The 24,892-nt window shown below is 35.1% G+C and overlaps 2 protein-coding genes and 1 pseudogene across 2 annotated transcripts; 2 read left to right on the forward strand and 1 right to left on the reverse strand.

Annotated features, from left to right (window-relative positions):
- Positions 1-1,300, reverse strand: LOC120126887. Its single transcript, XM_039144938.1, has 4 exons — positions 1,184-1,300; positions 771-1,053; positions 530-684; positions 1-468 (listed from the first exon to the last, which is right to left on the reverse strand). The coding sequence occupies exons 1-4, from the start codon at positions 1,298-1,300 to the stop codon at positions 1-3; spliced, it is 1,023 nt and encodes a 340-aa protein (XP_039000869.1).
- An 8,117-nt stretch (positions 1,301-9,417) lies between these two features.
- On the forward strand, positions 9,418-14,374 carry LOC120126888 (annotated as a pseudogene).
- A 3,210-nt stretch (positions 14,375-17,584) lies between these two features.
- Positions 17,585-18,310, forward strand: LOC120127133 (PRA1 family protein E-like). Its single transcript, XM_039145123.1, has one exon. The coding sequence runs from the start codon at positions 17,666-17,668 to the stop codon at positions 18,209-18,211; it is 546 nt and encodes a 181-aa protein (XP_039001054.1). The 5' UTR covers positions 17,585-17,665; the 3' UTR covers positions 18,212-18,310.
- The last annotated feature ends 6,582 nt before the right edge of the window (positions 18,311-24,892 follow it).

The raw sequence follows: 24,892 nt of genomic DNA on the forward strand, positions 1-24,892 counted from the left end.
TCATCGCCAACCCGGAAAATTAGGTCCGAAACTAGCCTGTGGTGGTTGGACAGCCGCAATACGCTGTAAGATGTGTTCAGGGAGAACAGTGGATAGTTTACCCCAGTCCCAAGTTCCTGAAGGAAGGCACATATCGCACACCGGAGTTGGATTTGGCGAGGTCGAACCTGTATAGGAGAAGACTAGTCTATCTTCAGCATCCAACCAATGATCATACCAAAAATCCTTTTCTTGTCCATTACGAACGTTCCAGGAAATATTACTAAAATCATTCCAAATACGTTGAAGACCTTTCCATGGTTGAGATCCGCTGCCATGGCGTAAAGTCAACGGATATGGGTCCTCCCACTTATACTTGGAACGTATAACTTGAACCCACAACTTATCTGGTTTTGTAAGCAATCGAAAACCAACTTTTAACAAGAATGCCTTATTTTGACGATACAAGTCATGTATACCATGCCTCCACTATCCATTGGCATTTGCATCTTATCCCATTTCACAAGAGAAATTCCAGCACTTCCATTACTCGAACCCCAAACAAAACGGCTAATGATTTTCTCAATTTCCTCGCATAATTTTCCAGATTCCATGTAGATTGCAAAACATAAGTCCGGATTGTTTGAAGAACCGCTTTAGCTAGAGTTACTCTTCCAACAAGCGAGAGAGATTTCGCTGCCCACCCTGATAACCGTTGGTTCATTCTGTCAATCAAAAAGGTATATGTGGCTTTGGTCACCCTACTATGTAATAAGGGAACTCCCATATACCTTCCCAAATCACTGACCTCAAACCCAAAGCTCTGAGCAATGTTGTTTCTCCTACTCCTTGGGCTGTTTTTAGAGAAAAAAATTGAGTTTTTGTCACACTAATTCGATGACCTGATTCCTCGCAAAAACGATCAAGTACTTCCCTAATAACATTAATTTGATCTGTAGAGGCCTCTGCGAATAACACTACATCGTCTGCAAAGAAAAGATGTGACAAACCAGGACCATTACGAGAAAGACGAATTTGTTTCCAAGCACCTAAATCCATTTTCTCTTCAATCGCCTGAGATAATCTATCCAGGCACAAAACAAAAAGATAGGGCGAAAGCGGATCTCCCTATCGGATTCCTCTAGTAGGCTTAAACGATTTTGTGAGTTCCTGATTCCAATAAATTTGAGTCGACCGATCTTACACAAGTCATGATCCGACTAATGAACTTCTCAAGTAAACCAACCGCGTTGAGAGTATCTTCAATATAATCACATTCTAAACGATCGTAGGCTTTCTCAAGGTCTACCTTAATGGCCATCCAACCTTTTCTACTTGATTTTTTCGACATAGAATGAATAACCTCCTGTGCCAGAATTATGTTATCAATGATTTGTCGACCTGGAACAAAGCTCGCTTGGTTTGGCACCACCCATTTTGGCAGGAATGGTTTTAAGCGGCAAACAATTAACTTGGTAATGATCTTGTACAAAACATTACACAAGCTGATAGGCCTCAACTGACTAATAGTAATAGGATTATTAATCCTTGGAACCAAAATCAGTAAGATTTGTGCTAGAGTTTGACTCGAATTCAAAGTGGCACAAATTAATTAATATATAAATATTGGAAAAGTAGTAAACCTAGTTTAATTAAAAATAAAATTTTATTAAAATATATTTCTATTTTATTTAGTTTTTCTTTATAATCAAATATCTATCCTTATAAATATATACTAAGGGTCAAGGTTAGAAATTAAGTTATTTTCTTTCACCAAAATCCTCTATATTTTCTTCCTTTATATTAGTACAATTCTTCTCCTCTGCTCGTGGTTTTTCCTTTCTGGGGTTTCTACGCAAATCTTGGTGTTTTTTGTTTTTTTTCGATCGTGTTTATTTGTTTGCCGATAATCATCATTACGATATTATAACAAATTGGTATCAAAGCTTCGGGTTCAAGATTATAGCTACAATGAAGTATGATATTTCGTTGTTGGATTGAAACACCAAGTTATCGCTATAGCAGGTGAAGATTCAGGATGTTCTTGCACAGTTAGATCTCGACAATGCAATAGAAGAACTTGATGAGAAACCGATAACACAATGGACGAATGAGGAAAATCGTAAGGATCACAAAGCTCTTTCTCAGGTTCGTTTACAGTTACCAAATCAAATTTTACAGGAGCGTTGAAAGAAAAAAATAGTTGCATCTTTGTGGGCGAAATTGGACAACTTTGCATGCATAAATCATTTACCATCAAGTTGCACCTAAAGCAGCGTCCTTATTCGCTCAAGTTGACGGAAAGTTCACCTCTTGAAAAGCATCTGACCTCATTCAAGGAAATTGTCTCTGATCTAGAGACTTTAGAATTAAAGTATGATCAAGAAGACTTAGGACTGGTCCTCCTATATTCACTCCCTCCTTTCTACTCGTCTTTCAGAAATACAATCTTGTACAGTTACGAAACACTCACTCTTGAAGAAGTTTACAATGGTCTGCACTCGTTTGACGAGATGAAATATCTTGTATCTAGTTTCGAGCCCCAGACAGATGGTCTTGTAATCCATGAATCAACTAGCTCAGACAGTGGGAGAAAAGGCGAGCGTTCTTCTGATAATATTGGAAGGGGTAGATCAAAATCTTCCAACCAAGGTAAAACTTGTCACTATTGTAAAAAGAAATGTTATATTAAATCGAAGTGTTACAAGTGGCAAAATAAAATCAAAAGAGAAGCTGAATAGCATAACTTTAGAAAATCTGGTGAGGTTAGTACAATAGAGGAGTATGATGACAGAGAACTCCTAGTTGCGGCTGACGACAACTTTATATCAAGTGATGAGTGGATACTTGACTCTGGTAGTAGTTTTCATATGAGTCTTAATCGTGACTGGTTTGCGATGTATGAAGTTGTTTCTACAGGTGATATATTTTTGGGAAATAACGTCCCTTGTAAAGTCGCATGTTTTGGCACAATCAAGATTAAGATGTTCGATGGGATTGTTCGAACACTTGATAATGTGAGACTTGTTCCAGATTTGAGTAGAAATCTAATTTCGTTAGGTACTCTAGATCCAAAAGGGTACAAATTCTCCAGTGAAGGTGGAGCTATGAAAATTTGCAAGGACTCTCTTGTTGTGTTGAAATGAAAGAGAAAGACTATCAAGTTTTATGTTCTACAGGGTTCAAAATTTTAGATAATGCAGTTAGTGTTTCATCCACCGTGTCAAATAACGTTGTTGAACAAAATAACTGTGGTCAGAACGATTATTTGAAGCAGAAAAGAGTTCAATTTTGTGAACATAATGAATTTGAAGATAGAATTATCATTGATGATCGAGATTGTGATGTGCATGATATTGCTCGTGGTGAAACATTTGTGAGCAAAGTTGACACTTATGATAACCATGTCGATGTGAAGACTAAATCCAAGCTAGAAAAAGCTTGGATTCGTTCGGTGTCCATTACTAAATATTACCCCTTTGAGGGGTGTTGTAGAAGATGTGCAGAACTTGTTCGATGAAGTGAAGAATTATTTTTGTTGACTTTGGGTGTCACATCGAATTTGAGTGTTTTGTCTCGAAACCTTTGCACTTTCATAATTCATGTCAATGTGGATATTTTTTAGAGTTTGACTCGAATTCAAAGTGACACAAATTAATTAATATAAAATATTATAAAAGTAGGAAACTCAGTTTGATTAAAAGTAGAAAACTTTATTAAAGTAGATTTCTATTTTATTTAATTTTCCTTTGTAATCAAATATTTATCCTTATAAATAGATATTAAGGTTCAGGTTAGAAATTAAGTTCTTTTCTTTAACCAAAATACTCTTATATTTTCTTCTTCGTATTAATAAAATTCTTCTTCTCTGTCCGTGATTTTCCCTTTGATATTTTCTACGTAAATCATGATGTTTTTTGTTTTTTTATTGTGTTTATTTGTTTTCCGATAATATAAGAGTTTGATTAATCTATTCATCCAACACTCCGTCATCAAAGAAACTTTTAATAATTGGTGTATCGACCATCCCACAACATTCCAATTGTTTTGATAAAATGTCGTGTGCAGATCATCCCTACCTGGAGCTTTCAACGGGGCCATGCTAAACACCATATTTCAAACCTCCTCCATTTAAATATCCATTAGTAATACCCGCATTTCATCATCATTGAAGTGGAAAAAATTGCATCTCCTCGTATCAATACTCATTGCACGTGAATCACTGATGAACAAGTCCTAAAAGAAATTTACAGCATGTGATTTAACAACTTAGCATCTCGGCACCAAGAGCCATCCGAACATTTCAGCATTCCGATCATATTGTGTTTACGTCTTGCGATCGTAGAATTGTGGAAATAAGTGATATTTCTATCCCCTTTAAATATCCAATTACTACGAGTTTTTTGATGCCAGAGGCTTTCTTCTTGTGCTAGGACCAAGCTCAATTCTTGTTTAAGCTCCATCTGAAGCTCAATAAGATAATCACTGGTAACATTTTCAAGAGCTTGTTCAATACCTCTAACACGACCAAGAAGCAAAGATTTCCTCCTTTCAATATGACCAAAAACCTCCATATTCCATTGCTGACTTTTCACTTGGAAACTCATGATGTTATCATGTATTTCCCTACCATTTGACCAAGTGTTACGTAATAGCTTCGGGAACTCAGGGTGGTCACTCCAAGCATCAACGTACCGATAAGGGCGAGCCTGAAACTCTCTCCACCAGATCCCATATCAAGTAAGATAGGACGATGATCCGCCCCAACTTTTGTAGGTGAATAACTCTGAACGCTCAAATACATCGTACTAAATATTATTACACATGCATCTATTCAAACGTTGCGATAGAGTTCCACGTCTCCAAGTGAACTTAGGCCCTTTAAAATTCATATCCATCAAGCCTGATTAAATAAAATTCACAAAATTTCGGACAGACCCCGTGACGTCTTTGAGACCCTCTTTGTCATTCTGAGCGATTGTCAATCACATTAAGATCACCCTCTAAAATCCACGGCCATCCAGGATTAGGTTACAATGCTTTCAATTGATTCCACAAATGACCCCTTTGTTGCGGAAGACGGCTATCGGATAGAGCAAAATCGTAACTGATAATTTGAGAAAATAAAAATGAAGATAAAAGAGACACAAAATTTACGTGGAAAACCCTAAAAATTTAGGGTAAAAACCACGGGCAACGGTAGAAGAATTTCACTATGAGAAAATAGGAATTACAACCTCTCTCGATCTACCAATGAGAAAACAATGATAATTCTCTCTAGATAAAAAGGAGAAAACAACTCTCAAGAAACTCTCTAAAATCTCTCTAGTATTGGAAGAAAGCTAGAATGATTTGGGATGATTTTGAAGCTAAATGAGCTAGGGTATTTATAGTTGAAACTTAAGGACTAATCTTATAAATACCCTAAATTACAATGACTAAAATTAATTATCCCATTACCCAATTTCAACAAAAATTAGGTGCCTAATTTTTGACTTTGACAAAGCACCATTTGGTGCCTAAATTATTTGACTTTTAACAATCTCCCACTTGAAGATTTGATTGGAATAATCATATCTTTACACCATTCTTTCTACCTTGTACCTTCATGTTGCTTACGTTTCTGACAGGCCACAGGAGGATCGACACCAGGTAAATTTATCAGCATTGATTGCCTTCGTCATGAAATCTGCTATGTTGTCTTTGGTATGGATCTTCTGCATATCTACCGTTCTTCTTCCATCTTTTCACGAATGAAATGGTATTGAACTCGTATGTGCTTTGTCCTTGAATGAAATGTTGGATTCCTTGCTAGATGCAAGGTGCTTTGACTGTCACAAAACAGAGAGACATACTCTTGATTGTGCCCAAGCTCCTCCAATAGCATCTTCAACCAAATTATTCTTTACTGGCTTGTGTAGCTGCTACATATTCTGTCTCTGTTGTGGACGTAGCCACAACTAACTGCAATTTTGAAACCCAACTTACAGCTCCACCAACAATTTTGAACACATATCCTGTAGTAGATTTGCTTTTATCCAAATCCCTTGCATAGTCAGAATCTACATAACCATTGATTAGTAAGTTTGATCCTCGTAACATAATGCAACATTTGAGGTCTCTTTGATGTATCTGAGGATCCTCTTTACAATATTCCAATGCTCTTTGCCTGGATTCGCCATGTACCGACTAACCACTCCCACTGCTTGTGCAATGTCTGGTCTTGTGCATATCATAGCGAACATTAAATTTCCCACTACTGATGCATACGGTACTCGAGACATCTCATCCTCTATTCGTCACTGCTAGGACTCATACTGGAGGATAATTTGAAGTTAATAGGAAGAGGGGTAGAAATTGGCTTACAATCTTGCATGTTGAATCGTGACAAGATCTTCTTCAAGTAATTCTTTTGTGAAAGCCAAATCTTCCTATTACTTCTGTCTCGGTGAATTTACATCCCTAGAATCTTGTTTGATGATCCCAAGTCCTTCATTTCAAATTCCCTAGTCAGTTGTGCCTTCAATTCTTCAATATAATCTTTGTTGGGTCCTGCAACCAACATGTCATCCACATACAACAGCAATATAACAAAATCGTTATCACCAGACATCTTAAAATAAGCACAAGGGTCTGCATTAAGTTTGTTGTATCCAAGGCACATAATGAAGGAATCAAATCTCTTATACCAACACCTCGGCGCCTGCTTTAGACCGTACAAAGATTTGTTCAACTTGCAAACCAAGTTCTTCTTTTCTTTTCTTCAAAACCTTCAGGCTGGAGCATGTAAATATCTTCTTCAAGATTTCCATGAAGAAAAGCTGTTTTAACATTTAGCTGCTCTAGATGTAAGTTCAATGTAGCACACATTGCCAAAACTACTCGAACTGTTGTTAGTCGAACCACATGAGAAAATATTTCATTGAAATCAATACCTTCTTTTTGAGCATATCCTTTGACCACCAGTCTTGCACGATACCTCTCAACTTGATCGTCACCATTTCGCTTGATTTTGAAGACCCATTTGTTACCAATTGGCTTCATTCCTTGTGGTAGTGACACAAGGTCCATGTATTATTTTTATGAAGGGCTTCGATTTCTTCTTGCATCGCCATCATCCACAGTGAAGTATCTGAGCTGTTTATTGCCTCTGGTATGTTGATGGCTCACCGTCCTCTGTTAAAAGGCAGTATGCAATATTACCTTCTATAACATAATCTGAGTGCCAATTGGGACGTCTTCTCACACGATTTGATTGACGAGTTGTTGGAGCTTCAGAACTCTCTGGTTCTTGTTCATCATGTGCTGGTTCTGCTTCAGAAGAATCTCCTTCTTCAAACTCTTTTTCCACATGTATCTGAGTAGTCTCTGACTTTTCAGCGCTATCATCGTCTTCTTTTCTTTGTAGTTTATCTTCTACAAAGATAACATCTCTACTAATGATCACTTTGCGGGCAGTGGGATCCCACAAGCGATACCCCTTTACTCCATCGGCATACCCCAAGAATTTGCATTTCCTGGATTTTGGATCCAACTTTGAAATTTCTTAGGAGTTGTACATCACGTACACTATACTTCCAAATATATGGAGGTTTGAATAATCAGCTAGTTTTTCAGTCCACATCTCCATTGGTGTCTTCAGCTCTATTGCATTTGATGGAGCTCGATTCACCAAATAACAGGCGGTATTGACTGCTTCTGCCCAGAATGATTTTTCTAGGCATGCATCTCTCAACATTGCTCTTGTTCTTTCTAACAAGGTTATGTTCATCCGCTCTGCCACTCCATTTTGTTGAGGAGTGTTCGCCACTGTGAACTGTCTTTTGATGTCTTCTTTCCTGCAAAAATCATCAAATTCTTCGCTTGTGTATTCTCTCCATTATCTGTTCTGAAACAATTGATCTTATTTCCAGAATCAAGTTCTACCCGCGCTTTGAAGTTTTTGAAAGTGGAGAACACATCTGACTTTTCTTAATAGGGTACACCCAACATCTCCTGGAGTAGTCATCAATAAATGAGACAAAGTATTTTGCTCCGCCTAGGGATGTAACTGGTGCTTGCCATACGTCAGAGTGAACCAATTCTAGAACACTTTTGCCTCTAGAATTTGATGTGTTGAATTTCAACCGGTGATGCTTACTTGTTATGCAATGCTCACACAAAGGAAGTGATACCTTTGTTAAGCCTGGAAGTAGCTTTTGCTCCACAAGGACTTTCATTCCTTGTTCTGACATGTGTCCAAGTTTTTATGCCATAGCATTGCCGAATCTGAACTACATGAGGCAACAGAGGCTTCTGCTTCTACCAAAGTCTCTCCCTTCAGCATGTACAAGTTTGCATCTATTTTTTCGCCTTTCAGCACCACAAGCGCTCCACGGAACACCTTCATGATTCATTTCCGTGTTTCAATCTTGCTTGCATTATTATCCAACAATCCGTAGGATAATAAATTTTTCTTTAGGCCTTTCATGTGCCGCACATCTCGAACAACTTTAATTGTTCCGTCATACATCTTCAATTTGATGGTTCCCACGCCAACGATCTCTAAGGCATTATCATTGCAACTATAAACAGATCCTCCTGAGACATGTTCATAATGATGGAACCATTCTCTTCTTGAGGTCATGTGATATGTTGCTCCCGAATCAATGAGCCATATATCTGCAAATCGTTTTCTTCCTTCCACGGTGGTTGACGCTTCACAACATAGAACATCTCCATCATCTGAAGTGTTTGCGGTATTGCCTTGTGGATTGAAGTTTTTATTTAGACTCCAACAATCCTTCTTCAAATGACCCTTCTTTCCACAGTTGTAACACTTTAAATTCTTCTTGCTCCTCGACTTCGATCTACCATGTTTGTGACTGCTGCTTTGGCCACGTTCTGTTGATCTTCCTCTCATCGTTGTCAACGCTTCTGCTTGTTGCAGATTTACTTGTCTGTCTTCCTTGTTCTTGCGCCGATTTTCTTCTTGTAGAACAGCAGCTGCAACATCATCAAAGACTAGACTAGTGACATTACTGTTTGTCAAGTTGATGATGAGTTGATCATACGAATCCGGTAGACTTTGAAGTAGAAGTTCAGCACATTCTTGTTCTCCTATTTTACAACTTAAGGATGTAAGCTGAGAAAATAAAGTATTCAGTGTATTTAAGTACTCCGTCACTGAAGTAGATTTTGGCATACGGAGAGTGTACAATTTTCTCTTAAGGAAAATTTTATTGTGCAGCGATGTGATCTCGTACAATTTGGTAAGATGGTCTCATATCTCCTTAGCTGTCTTCTTCTCCTCGATGCTTGACAATACTTCATCTGCTAATGCTAGATGAAAGTTTGCCATACATTCCCGTCCATTTCGATCCATTTGTTGTCATCTGTGAAATCCACTGGCCTTTCACTGATAGTTGCTAGACAACCATCTTTCCTCAGGATGCCTTCATCTTCAATTTCCACAATGAGAAATTTCTCCCATTGAATTTTTCAATATCAAATTTTGTTGCCATAGCTTCTATTATTGATAGCTCCCACTATTTCACTATCGTGAATAGTTCTCTAGAACCTCAAAGAATGGGTAATACCTTCTTATTTTCTTATGTTAGAGGATCTACCTTTTGGTGGCAACCACAAAGACAATATGCAGATATTACACACTCAAATCTGGCTCGGATACCAATTGTTGCGGAAGACGGCTATCGGATAGAGCAAAATCACAACTGATAATTTGAGAAAATAAAAATGAAGATAAAAGAGACACAAAATTTACGTGAAAAACCCCTAAAAATTTAGGGTAAAAACCACGGGCAACGGTAGAAGAATTTCACTATGAGAAAATAGGAATTACAACCTCTTTCGATCTACCAAGGAGAAAACAATGATAATTCTCTCTAGATAAAAAAAAGAAAACAACTCTCAAGAAACTCTCTAAAATCTCTCTAGTATTGGAAGAAAGCTGGAATGCTTTGGGATGATTTTGAAGCTAAATGAGCTATGATATTTATAGTTGAAACTTAAGGACTAATCTTATAAATACCTTAAATTAAAATGACTAAAATTAATTATCCCATTATCCAATTTCAACAAAAATTAGGTGTCTAATTTTTGACTTTGACAAAGTATCATTTGGTGCCTAATTTAGTGCCTAAATTATTTGATTTTTTAACACCCTTATCCGGCAATCAGGACTGGCATAAATGAAGGTAATGAAGAAGCTGCGATCCTCACCCACAATAGAGCAAAAACCATGGATAAATTGTCGAGACACATCAAGAACATTAAGATGGATTGAATTCCTCCAGAGCAACCAAATACCACCTGATAAACCCCTCGCTTCAATTCTGTAGGAACAATCAAAACCAAATTTTCTAATAAAAGCATCTGCCGTAATGCCACTAATCCTTGGTTCCAACAAAGCAACCACATCTGGTCTCTGAACTTTCAACAGCAATTTAAAATAACGATTGAAATCAGGGTTAAGGGCACCTTGAACATTCCAAAAAAATTATTCTAACCATTAAAATGACTGTAAGAGAAAAGGGAAATACTGACTTAAACCTGCTTATCAGTACCACCTGTCTTGTCAAACACATTATTCTCTCGCCAATGAACCAAATCCTTGGTTTCTTCAGACTGTTGTTGGGATCCTATAGCCCGACTCATACCATTAACACTAGCACGGTTCAGCTCAATGCTTTTCAATTTTTACCTTGCTTCGAAGCGTTCTCTCTCTTTTTTTCATATGAAAATGTCCGCCTCAAAAGTGGGGCCCAGATCCGGTAGACGAGACAGCATCCGATTTAGCCGTTGATGGACTCACCCAATTGATACCGGCCATGTATCCCCGTTCTCGCCGCTAAAGCCTAAACACGTATCCCCAAGATAGCGGCGCCTTTGACCGCTAGGACGATCACGTCGGATCTCTAACTTGCGCCCAGAGAACACTGCGAAAACCGCATGTACCGCAGCTGCAGGGTTAAGATCCAATTCATTAACATTAAATATAGGATCAAGGGATTGTTGTTAACCACTTAAGTGGTTACGAGATTATTAATATTTTTTAAGATTTTGAATACTTAATATGTAAGAATGTATGAGTATGTTAAATAGTTAATAGTTTTTGAATAGATAATTTTTTATGTTCATTCAAGACTAATCACAAAAAGGAACATAAGATTAATAATACGAATTAAATGACTTCAATAATAAATGAGATAATTGTTATCCTTAGAAGTTACAGGTTTGAGTATATCACTTGTAGGAATCTTTGAGCGGTGAGGGATCTAGAAATTTTCTTGACTGTGAGCACATATGCATGAATAATATAAAATTTTTGTAAATAAAATTATAAGTTGGCACAATCAATAAAATAGATAATTAATCAAATAAAATTTAAATTGTAGGTGGACACATGTTGCAATAAGTTAAAAGTGGATCTGTCTAATTATTATCTAATGATTGAGATTCTATTGAACAAATACATAATTATTATATTGTAAACACTTTAATTTAAATTATTTTATTTATATAATCAATATTATTTTAATATGCGAGATTCATACATTAAAATCAAAATATTAATAGATGGAAAATATTGAAAATAGAGTTAAATCTGTGTATGTTTTTATTTATAACTTATTCAAATTATATTATTGATTTTTCTATTAATCTTATAATTTATAATAAATTAAAATTATTCTTTTATATTATTTTTATGTAAAAATTTTATTCCTTTATCTAATTTATTTTTAATTGTTATACCTTCATTATAAAAAAAGGAAATTATAAGAATGTTTAAAATATTTATTCCTTATTTGTTTAAATTAAAATAAATAATAATTATAAAAATATAAAAATAATTATACCAATCGAAATGATGTTCAGTAAATATAAAACTAAAAAATAATAATTCACGTATTAGTGTCACAAAGACCTTAATTAAATTTAGAATATAATTAGATTAAAAAAATAATAATAAATTTGTATTTATTGATTTAAATTGGAAACGTATCCTAATTAGCTGCATCACATAGGTGATAGTTGTTGTTTTGTCTTGGACTATGATTCGACGGGACATTGAAACATTCTGTCTACTTGCTCTCGTGTTTCAGGTTTTCAACAAAAACTCCATGCCCTCTTGTTATTCATCCTTTCTGAATTATCATTTCAGGCTCTGTTATGAAACAACGCAATTCAGAAACCTTGCACCGAGGCAGAGCCCACCGGCTTGCAAGGATCACAAAGTATAGTACATCATTTGTCCATTGCCAGCCAGCGTCAGTGTTCAGTTTTCACCATCAATCAGCCAAAAAGATTCGACACGAGTCGCTTTTGAATCAGTATGAACTCAAAATTTAGATGGGATAAACCAGAGCTGCCCAACAACAAATTGACTACGCTGCCAATATACAGTTGAAAGGAAAGAAAACAGATTTTTGGCTCTTTTGTTTACCCCATGGGTTTGGCGAATGGCAGTGTTTGTTTCCCATTGCTGGATCTTTATGATTGTTATGCCAGCTCCAGAACAGGCTCCTGGCCCATTAGCAGCGATTGGGAAGAAGAAAATGCTCAATGCTCGATACGATGCCGTTTGAAGTAAGGAAAAATTAGTAACCATGTCAAATGAATCAAGCGCGAATTGTCAAAATGAAGAAAAATTAGCTACCCATGGCCCATTCATCTTTTTTCTTTGGTATTAAATGGAATCTCTGAATTGAGTTGTATGGGTTTTCTTCTTGCTTTAGCCCTAAACTATTCCAACTCAGTAGCAGCTGAAGGAACAAATCTGATATGAGTTCACATCAGGTTGAACTTCCACCGATATCTGGAAATAGGACTACAATGGAGTCCAAATTTGATGTTCATGTAGAAGACGAAGATTCAAAGGATCACGAGCATGAAGTTTCCGGAAAAGGAGCTGGAAACACGCAGCCTTTCATGTTTCCACAACCATTGCTACCCCTGCCGCTTATGCTCCTCTTCCTTTCGCCCTCGCTTCTCTCGGTTGGCCTCTCGGTAAGTAGTTTCATCTTCTCAAATCCTTTACATATGTTCCCTTATTGATTATATATTTGCTGCCTGATTGATTGGTTTCAAGGTGTAAGTAGCTTGGTGGCTGCAACAATGGCCACTTGGTATTCTACCTTGCTAATTACCTCTTTGTGGAGATGGAACGGAAATAAGCACGTCACTTAGCGGCTTCTCGCAGACAGTATCTTTGGTCAGTTACATAGTTTCCCTACTGTCACTGTTGTACTATTTGCTTGACCATTTTCTTATTTCTGGATCTTGAAGGTTTCTGGGGTTACTATTCTATTGCATTTTTTCAGCAAGTGGCTTCGATCGGAAACAATATCGCCATTCAAATCGCCGCCGGCAGCAGCCTCAAGGCTAGTAAATTTGGCCATAATTTTCCTTTAGGAACCAATACCAATGAGGCAATAACATATTACATATGTGTTCCATTCTATCTTTTGCAGGCTGTTTACAAGCACTATCATAAGCATGACTCACTCACCTTGCAGCATTTTATTATTTTCTTTGGGGGTTTTGAACTTTTCCTGTCTCAGCTGCCTGATATCCACTCTTTAAGATGGGTCAATGGGTTATGCACTTTCAGCACAATCGGCTTTGCTGGTTCAACCATTGGTGTCACAATCTATAACGGTAGGCTCGGGACTCGATTCTTGTTCTTAGATGTGATCTTCAATATCACCTCTAGGACCAAGTGCTAAATTTCGACAATTTTGTAGGTAAAAGTATATATAGGGAGTCAATCAGTTATAGCTTGCAGGGAAGCTCATCTGCAAAGAGATTTGCAGCATTCAACGCTCTTGGTGCAATTTCCTTTTCATTTGGAGATGCAATGCTTCCCGAAATACAGGTTTAAATATAACTTTCGATTCATTCCGAGCTTAATGAGCGAACTGATACCATTATTTCCCCCCAGAATACAGTGAGGGAACCTGCAGTCAAAAATATGTACAAAGGTGTATCCGCGGCATACAGTGTCATAGTGTCAACGTACTGGCAGATTGCTTGCATTGGATACTGGGCATTTGGATCACAAGTCCAGCCTTATATCGTGGCTTCATTAACTGTCCCCAAATGGACATTTGTCATGGCCAATATCTTTGCTGTGATTCAAATATCCGGATGCCACCAGGTATAGCCTTTCCAGAACAAGTTTCTAAACAAAAAAACAAATTGTTAAACCAATTCCTCTGGTTAGATCTACTGCAGGCCGACCTATGCCTATTTCGAGGAAAGATTGTTGTCCCGCACGACAAACAGTTCGGCTTCCGTGTTCGGAAATCGCCTTCTCCGACTAACGTTCACTTCCATCTACATTGTTGTTGTTACTCTGGTTGCTTCGGCTATGCCGTTTTTTGTAAGATCCTGACGTTTAAAAGCTCATATATGTACCTAAATTATCAATCATTATTAGTGAAATTATAAACTAATCATCATATTTTACAAAATCAAAAACAAGTCACTCAATTTACTAATTATAATGGTAGAATTACGAATGGAAATGAGTTGGGTGGTTGGGTTTTTCACCCACTCGAATTCAACCTGAGTATTATATTCCTCCACTATCATCCAATCTGGCCCGAATTTAGGAAGATTCTATTTGATCTGAAATTCGATCCAATTTTTTAGATAAAACTCACATTTGACCTAACTCAATAATAATTATTTAAAAAAATTCTTTTTCATCACGTAAAATATGAGCCTAATTGATATATATATATATATATTCATCCCTCCCTAAATAAAAAAATTATTTTCATTAGGTAAAAAATATACATAGAAGTATTTTGCAGTCATCACTAAATATTTAAAGATAATTATATTATTATCTGGAGTTAGATCAAGTCGAGTATTTTTCACTTAAACCTTTCCCGATCCAAATTCATTTTTTTTGTTAAATGACCATTTAAGACTTGATCAAGTCGGAATATGTTGGGTTCAAATAAAAATATTCATCCTTAAATAAAATACTATGCAAATAAAAAAAGACTCTCAATGTTTTGACAATAAACACTCATACCTTTGCAAACGCAGTGATCAAACTCAAAACCTCAAAAAAATTTAACCACTAAAATTACTTTATTTGTGCTATATTAATTTTTTTATTATAATCAAATCACTCTATTTTTTTCAAATGTAATAATCAAATCATTCATCCATTATACATTTAACAAAAATTAATCTGATTAGTTACAAATTAGATCATTCTATTTTTATAATTTTTTTATACACAAACTGTCAATAAATGTATACTTTTTAGGCATTAAAGTTTTCGTAAAAATGTCATATTCTTATAATTTAATACTAATTGAATTGCCAATTTGCCATCACATTTTTAGTTTTTTTAACAGTAAACAATAGACAGATTGACATGTGAGATTCCAAGTGAGACGGTACCGTTTTAGAAGATCCCATTCAAATGAAAAATAATTAGAAAAAGAGTAAAGTATATAAATGGTAACTGAATTTTTCAAGATCTTGCATATAGGTCCCCCAACTTTTAAAACTTACAACACAATCATCAAACATTTAATTCGTTTGCAATGTAGTCCCCGACGTAACTGGTTGTTTCACTTCCATTAGAAGAAGATGACATGGCACGTGAAGAAATTGTTTGCAGCTATAAAAATTAGGGTAAAGCATATAAATGGTCACTGAACTTTTTTAGGCTCTTGCATTTAGGTCCCCTAACTTTTAAAACTTGCAACACAATCATCAATTATATTCTAAACCCTAAATTCCAAAATACTTCAATTATATTCTAAACCTCAAATTCCAAAATACTTCAATTACATGCTCAACCCCAAATTCATAATCCATTCTCAAAATCTAACATATCAAACTGAACTTGAAGCATCAATCCTAAACCCTTAAAACATAACCCTAAATACTAAATTTCCCTGCCAATTAACCCAACATAATCAACAACAACAAAATCCTCAAACAACCCGCCCAAATCCCTCGCTCAAGCCTTTTTCCTCTCTCCATGGTTCTCATATTCCTTAGCAAACCAACGATAACAGTACGTGAATGTGGATTCAATGGGGGATCATACCAAACAAAGAAATTACAATTTCTCCTAAAATGCCCATAATTAGCGCATCCGAAGAATCTCCTTCCAGCATTCTTATTCGTCAAAGTTGTGCGTAAAATAGCTAACATTCCACAAAAGCAAGTTGGGATTGCATTTGGTGGTGTATCCATTGCTTGCAATTGTTGACCAAACAAAGAGAATAATGGGAATTTTGTTTTTTAGGGTTTAAGTTTTCAATTTGGGGAAATAAAATCGGGTTTGCTATTTTTAGTCTGATTTAATTGAGGTTTTATTCAGTTGCAAACGCTTTCCTCAAATGCCACGTCATTTTCTTCTAACAGCAATGAAACGGACAGTTACCTCGGGAATCACATTGCAAACGAACTAAATGTTTGATGACTGTATTACAAGTTTTAAAAGTTTAGGAACCTAAATGCAAGTTCATGAAAAGTCAATGACCATTTATATACTTTACCCTTAGAAAAATACAACAAATGGAAAAGGTCAAAGTAGTCTCTCTCCCCTCAAATATCTATCGCTTTATGAAAGCTCTGTTTTGAAAATATGATCGGACCGGTCGATTCAATCGGTTCAATCAGGAATCGTTGTCTAGTCCGGCTTAATCTAAACCGGTTGAACCGCTATTAGTGAACCGGTCAGAACCGCTGAACCATTCGAACCGGACCCAAAAAAACCGGAAAAAACCAGAAATTTTCTTTTTTTAAAAAAAAAATTAAACCAAACGTCGTTTGTTAAACGAGCCAAGTCGAACTCGAGTATTGCTGAGCTCGACTCGAACTTGAAAACTTTAAAAGTAAACTCAACTCCACTCAAACTCACAAGTTAAAAATTATCAAGTTCAACTCAAACTCAAAATATAATATTGAAACTTGAACCCAAAAAGGCTTAAACTAAAAAAAAATTAGAAGCTCAATTGAAGCCTAAATTCGAGCTTGGTTGAACTGAAAGAATAGTTCACTCAATGCTCACCAAAAGGCTTCATGATTTTGAATGTCAAATTACCTCTATTATTTATAGAAGTTAGTTGTGATGTTGTTCTATGTTTCCTAGCAATGTAAGATTGTTTTGTTATCATATTTTTACTCTTTAGACTTTTGGGATGCTCTTCTATGTTTCTTAACCATGTGGAATTGTTTTAAAAAAAAATAAACCAAACAATATCATTTTGTTATGATTTTTTTAGCCCCAAATTTATTTTTTAATTATAGTTATATAATTATATTTATTATTTAATATATTTTACCTTAAATATTATGTTGTAGTTAATTTGAATTATTTTGTTTCACTTGATTTTATGGTTTTTAATTTATATATGTTATGACTTGCTTTGAATATGACTTGTGATATAAAAAATTATTTTTTATTAAATATTTTTGATATTTTTATTTAATTTTTAAATAATTATAAAGTCGTCCGATTCTTTCGACCGATCGGATTGATTCGACCGATCGGATTGATTCGACCGATTAAACCAATAAATCGATAATATGACCGATTCGTTAACCAGTCCGATTCTGAAAACATGAAAGTCGAAAATCAGCTGAAATTATACTCAGTGCCTCTCTCCTGTGTTTCTCTCCAATTAGAGATTCTTTAGCTCCAACGATGACCTCGCAATCCCCTCCGACGACCGCGTTTTTCACGCGCGCTGCTCTCACAACCTTCACGCGCCGCCCATGGCGGGAATTCCTTTCCCTGTCATCCTTCGCGCGGCCCATTTCCTTCGGCGATGCCACTGCCCGTATGAAGCGGAACCTCAGCTATTTCCGAGTGAACTACGCCATGATAATCCTGGTAATCCTCTTCCTCAGCCTCCTGTGGCACCCGATTTCCATGATCGTCTTCTTGGTCGTCTTTGTCGCCTGGTTCTTCCTTTACTTCTTCCGCGACAATCCATTGGTCATCCTAAACCGTCAGACCGACGACCGCATCGTGCTGGCGATCCTCGCCGTGATTACTATTGTAGCCCTAGTTCTGACCGACGTTTGGTTGAACGTGTTGGTTTCCGTTTTGATTGGGGCTTTTATCGTGGGACTACACGCAGCGTTTAGGGGAACGGAGGATTTGTACTACGACGAACTTGACGGTTCCGAGGGTGGACTGTGTTATGTTGTAGGCAGCCCCACCGGAGCTGGATACACCCGCGTTTAAATCCAAATCTACATTCATTACTTTTAGTATTCATTTTTTTCTTCATCGTTTTCTTTAAATTCTGTATGTAATGCTTTGAAAAAAGAATAGGTTTTCAAGTCTTCAGAAATGGTAATTTTGTTAAGCTTAGTTTGATCATAATTTTCTTCCTCTTTCTGGGTTTTTTTAGAGTTTGGATTCATGTCTTTACCCTTGCCTTAAATTAACAAAATTCGGAAGTCAAATGATATTTTTGATGAATGTAGTGAAGTTTGAATGCCTTGAAACAGGGATCCCTGTAAGGACAATATTGATGCTTGTTAATGAGCAATCTAAGGGCCAGTTTTGTGTGAGTTCATGTCCAAATTATTGAACCACAAATACAATAGATTTTTTCTAGTTATATATAGATTTAGTTTTCATCTTATCATCTTATATTTATATTTATATTTACATTTACATTTATATTTTTCAGATTATGATTGTAATTATATTTATATGAATTCCCATCATTATTTTTTCATCACTTAGATTTTGGGTTTAGTCCCTGACAAATCATTAAATTTTGTCTTAATTGAGATTTTTGCTGATGCTAAACCAACTTATAGGCTTTTGGTTGGTGTAATGTTGCCATTTTTCTCTTCTTTTTTCCCTTTTTTTCTTGTCCTCATCAAATTTCTCTTTCAGAAAGGCTTGATTGTTGGTTTGGCAGTTACTGTAAACGATTTTGATGAACTACACGTACCATATGCACTGCGATGTGGGAACTATATGCTGTCCCATACATTTGATGTCAACCTGCCAAGAAATACATGTAAAATTCTACTTATTTTAACAGCTATTAAGGCAGATGCATAAAGAGGTATGGATCATATCAATAGGTTAGATAATTTTGATGGAGCTGCAAATGGAGAAGTGGCTACCTGAACAGAAGATGCTTCAATGAGCTGATCTCTCTCATGGAAACTGGTTTAGGACTCCAACGTGCACATATGGGGATTGTAACACCCCAACCCGTATCCGACCTGGATACGAGTCCGAAGTGTCACATTGACTTTTCAAACATTTATTCGTATATAAAATGGTGAGTAATTTAAAAACTTTTATAACATTTAACTTATTCAAAACATCTACAAAACTATTCAGAGCTTATACAATATATTCTTTTGATTACATGCCAACTAAAACTTTATATACAAAAATACATATTATTCACCTCTCTTCTGATCTGACATTCGGTAAGGAGAACTGACCGGTCTTGTTCCTCTTTACTTCTCTTTTCACTTTCCAAACCTACGTGTGAAACAATCACATGCTAAGTCGATGACTTAGTGAGGCATATAAAACATATAATATTTCATATAACATAAAGCATACATAAACATATACCATCATTATCATAATATCTATCATTATCATTAAGAAACACACATAACATCATATGGTTCATGTAACACATTTCAAACCACTTATAAACCCATCGTATACATATCACATTCAGTATGTTTGTTTAATCTCTTTATTAGCCCATGTACATTAGTGAGAACTTAAGGTATGTGAGTACATTGATGTTGTGCACACATATGCTGTCACCACAGCTCGATCAATGTCCCGAAGGACCTATCCAGAGGTCATAAAGATCCTCGGTAACTATCCAGAGGTCATAAAGATCCTCGGTAACTATCCAGAGGTCATAAAGATCCTCGGTAACTATCCAGAGGTCATAAAGATCCTCGGTAACTGTCCATAGGTCCCGAAGAACCTAGGTAAACTATCCATATATTCCTTAGAACATAGGTATACTGTCCATATGTCTCGAAAGACATAGGTAGTTCTTTGACTCTTGACATGCCAACTATACCTACAGTTCTCATAACTCATAACATGGGCATTATCATTATGAATACATTTCTCATCACTTGTTCTTTCTCTTCTGTCACATACCACATGTATGTGTAACTATGTATTTCATATCATATATTTTATAATAGATTATTATATCATTATTTGTTTCCTTCCTACCTATTCACAATCACACTAACATGTAATGCAAGCAAGATGTATTAATACATACATGTAATCACATAACTTATATCATATCATTTCTCTTATAAACACATATCTCTTCTTTTCTGTCACGTATCACATATACGTGTAATCATTGATATTATAATCTCATGTTCCTTCTCTTCTTTCACATACCCTATGTATGTGTAAACATATATCTCATAAACATATATTTATGAATCTCATATCGTATCACATATTCACATAAACATGTAATCCACTTTCACATAGCTTGTCACATAGGCATGTATTCTCTTATATTATAATTTCATATAGTTCAATATCACATATACATGTAATCATGTACTCATACACACATAAGCATCATATCATTCACAAATCAAATAACATTTTAGGAGTCACTTCTTACCATAGTAACTCCATCACTGGCTCATCACAAGCCAATGTTTATTCGATAACATAAGTACAATTAAATTGCACTCACCTTAGCTTTGCTTTGATTCGATTCTAATCCTTCAATTGTTTCTAAATGGGATCACGTTCTATATCTACATAATCATTCATAGATCTATATCAGTATTATAACTAATATACTCTAATGGTTCACTCCTTAGACTAAGAAAAATGCCAATTTCATCTTTCAATGAAAGTATGCATCGATGCACTACTGATGCATCGGTGCATAAAATGCATTCGATGTTGTATTATCACTGGGATGCATTGATGCATGCCTTATGCATCGATGCACTAATTGCATTCGATATTTCTATTTTAAAAGAGTGCATCGATGCACTACCTATGCATCGATACACCTTCAAACAAAATTCTGGGTTTTAACCTTGATGCATCGATGCACTATGAATGTGCATCGATGCACTCTGCCCAGAACCTCTTTTTGAACCTGAAAATCATCAACTCTTCACTCAAATGCTTCATATTTCATCTCCTTTCATATTCCTAACTTTCATATATATGTTTAAACTCGTTTATAATCAATTATCTCTTCTTTAACCTTAATATCCTCTCCTCTTTATTAACTTCAAGAATCATACCAGATTTTTAACATGTTTTAAATCTAATTCTAACACTCCATATTTGTTAATTAGATTGATGACAAGTCAAATTCCTTCTCAAAATCCACTTACTAACTCTTTTCCAGAATTTCCTTTAGAAACTCATTTTCTTTAATCTTTCATAACTTCTTTATCTTTTGATTTTAGGACAACTTAAGCTTTCCATAAGCTTAAGTATTACCTAATGATCAAAACCCACTCTTAAAATTAACAAATAATCAGCTAACAAGGAATCTTACTTTTGCAAGCTTGGCTCTTTCTTTCTCTCGTACATGAAGAAGAAAAAGAAGATGAAGAGAATATCTCTTCATCCTTATCCCCTCTAACATATATATCCTTATCATATCTATTTTTAATTCATTTATTAGTCAAATGACCATTTTGTCCTCTACTTCATTTGATAATTACTAACAACTTTTAGGATTTATTTCCAGATAAATCATTGAACTAATCCATTCTTCTACTTTAATCACCAAATTCTGAAAGTTTACCATTTAGTCACTAACCCATAGTTTGGGGTGTTACGACTCTCCCCTCATTATAAGAAAATTCGTCCTCGAATTTTCACTGCACATCATAATAAGAACATATCTTCTAATGTTCTTATGTTGCTTCCTTGACTTATTCTTTCTTGTCATCATCAGAAACTTACTTTTCAATCCTTTAGTTTCCAACTATCTTTTTCGTTTATACGTTCATCTTTTGTTGCTTATCATATAAACAATAACCAATAACATCAATCCATTTCTGTTTTTTTTTCTCATTCGATTATGCATTTTTCCTTTGACCTTTCTAAAATCCACATAATGTTACTCATCCTGTAGACATTAACATCAATTCATATCACTCAAATCAAAAAATCAACCAATTGATTCCTTTCCTCATTTTCTAATTAATTCGCCACAATCCAAACTTTTACTCATTCTTTCATCACTGTCTATATAACGATACACATAATTTCTTCATATAACCTTACATACTTTTCTTACTTCTAATCAAACTTATAATCTGCACATCCTTATAATCCTTTATCATATTTAATCCTTTCATTATCAAAATCTTCTTATAACATAACTAAACTATATCTTTTCATAACTTTGATAATCAACTTTACTTGTACAGAACCTCATTCTTATCATCTATTGTACTTGTATTTCCTTCAAACATACAAATCTTTATCTTCTTCACCACAACACCTTACTATGATCAAACTATACAACTGTATCCAAATCCTCTTCATATTTGGTTATCATAACCTGTCAATATATTATAATTCCATTACATTTTCATCACATACTCTTGTTAGCCAATGCTAACTCTTTCCATCTAGAATACAAACTCTTATCATATCCACACTCTTGTTTATACACAGTACTATCCCTTGGTTTCGAATTCATAATTCTGATTTCATTCATCTTATAAACGTATCACTGATGCACTTATTCTTAAACTCTTTTACAAACAATAACCGCGTCACTTGATCTTTTAACGTTCTTATGGTGACATTATGCACCATACTCTAGTTTACCCGCGTAGTAATGAAACTACTCAATTTAACTTCTCCACTTTGGAGAAATGAAAACCGTTTAACATTTTCTTCATATCCTTTAACCAAATGTCTGTAACAACAGAACATTCCTCAAATTCACCTTTGAACTTAGGTGCTCCTAAATCTTTTAACTATCTCAATACATTCATTCTATGAGTTAACAAAATATAACATTGTAAACACATCGAAATATCATTCAACATCATGAATCATTCTCTAATCTTATACAGGCATTCCCTGAGGTTTTCACTCTTCTCCCTGCCTGGCCAGGGCAGGTGAATGCTATTACCTTCAGGTCTATAGCCTTGTGTTTCACTTTGGAAACTCTCATATTTTCATGTGCTCATATCATTTCTTCTATCACATATCACGTGTGCATATGGTCATCCAATTCATATTGTATAACATATGTCAATTGCATATGTTCACATATCATCCATCATATCATATAAACATATATATAAATTTCATAAATCATTCTCTGGTATTCACATATCTTATTTAACATAATAATTTAACTCTATTAACAAGACAGTACACTCTTACCCTATCAGATCAGAAAATTTTCTACTTTATGTCGGAATGTATACTTTTTAAAATAATTTTGACTTCGTTTTTAGCCTAGAATCGGCTAAACCGTAGCTCTGATACCATTAAATGTAACACCTCAACCCGTATCCGACCCGGATACGAGTCTGAAGTGTCACATTGACTTTTCAAACATTTATTCGTATAAAATAGTGAGTAATTTAAAAACTTTTATAACAGTTAACTTATTCAAAACATTTACAAAACTATTCAGAGCTTATACAATATATTCTTTTGATTACATGCCAACTAAAACTTTATATATAAAAATACATATTATTCACTTCTCTTCTGATCTGACATTCGGTAAGGAGAACTGACATGTCTTGTTCCTCTTTACTTCTCTTTTCGCTTTCCAAACCTACGTGTGAAACAATCACACGCTAAGTCGATGACTTAGTGAGGCATATAAAACATATAATATTTCATATAACATAAAGCATACATAAACATATACCATCATTATCATAATATCTATCATTATCATTAAGAAACACACATAACATCATGTGGTTCATGAAACACATTTCAAACCACTTATAAACCCATCGTATACATATCACATTCAGTATGTTTGTTTAATCTCTTTATTAGCTCATGTACACTAGTGAGAACTTAAGGTATGTGAGTACATTGAGGTTGTGCACACATATGCTGTCACCACAGCTCGATCAATGTCCCGAAGGACCTATCCAGATGTCATAAAGATCATCGGTAACTATCCAGAGGTCATAAAGATCCTCGGTAACTATCCAGAGGTCATAAAGATCCTCGGTAACTGTCCATGGGTCCCGAAGAACCTAGGTAAACTATCCATATGTTCCTTAGAACATAGGTATATTGTCCATATGTCTCGAAAGATATAGGTAGTTCTTTGAATCTTAGCATGCCAACTATACCTACAGTTCTCATAACTCATAACATGGGCATTATCATTATGAATACATTTCTCATCACTTGTTCTTTCTCTTCTGTCACATACCACATGTATGTGTAACCATGTATTTCATATCATATATCTTATAATAGATTCTTATATCATCATTTGTTTCCTTCCTACCTATTCACAATCACACTAACATGTAATGCAAGCAAGATGTATTAATACATACATGTAATCACATAACTTATATCATATCATTTCTCTTATAAACACATATCTCTTCTTTTCTGTCACGTATCACATATACGTGTAATCATTGATCTTATAATCTCATGTTCCTTCTCTTCTGTCACATACCCTATGTATGTGTAAACATATATCTCATAAACATATATTTATGAATCTCATATCGTATCACATATTCACATAAACATGTAATCCACTTTCACATAGCTTGTCACATAGGCATGTATTCTCATATATTATAATTTCATATAGTTCAATATCACATATCACATATACATGTAATCATGTACTCATACACATATAAGCATCATATCATTCACAAATCAAATAACATT

Source organism: Hibiscus syriacus, unplaced genomic scaffold (genome assembly GCF_006381635.1).
Source record: "Hibiscus syriacus cultivar Baekdansim isolate YM2019G1 unplaced genomic scaffold, ASM638163v2 tig00110462_pilon, whole genome shotgun sequence".
Lineage (NCBI taxonomy): Eukaryota > Viridiplantae > Streptophyta > Magnoliopsida > Malvales > Malvaceae > Hibiscus > Hibiscus syriacus.

Excerpts from the sequence above, each read along its gene's own strand:
- LOC120126887 (XM_039144938.1), bottom strand. The coding sequence starts at position 1,300 with ATGGCCATTAAGGTAGACCTTGAGAAAGCCTACGATCGTTTAGAATGT. Across the intron at positions 1,054-1,183 it reads TTAGTCGGATCATGACTTGT|GCGATTGAAGAGAAAATGGA; the intron begins GTAAGATCGGTC and ends AGATTATCTCAG. Across the intron at positions 685-770 it reads GAGGTCAGTGATTTGGGAAG|GGTGGGCAGCGAAATCTCTC; the intron begins GTATATGGGAGT and ends AACGGTTATCAG.
- LOC120127133 (XM_039145123.1), top strand. The coding sequence starts at position 17,666 with ATGACCTCGCAATCCCCTCCGACGACCGCGTTTTTCACGCGCGCTGCT.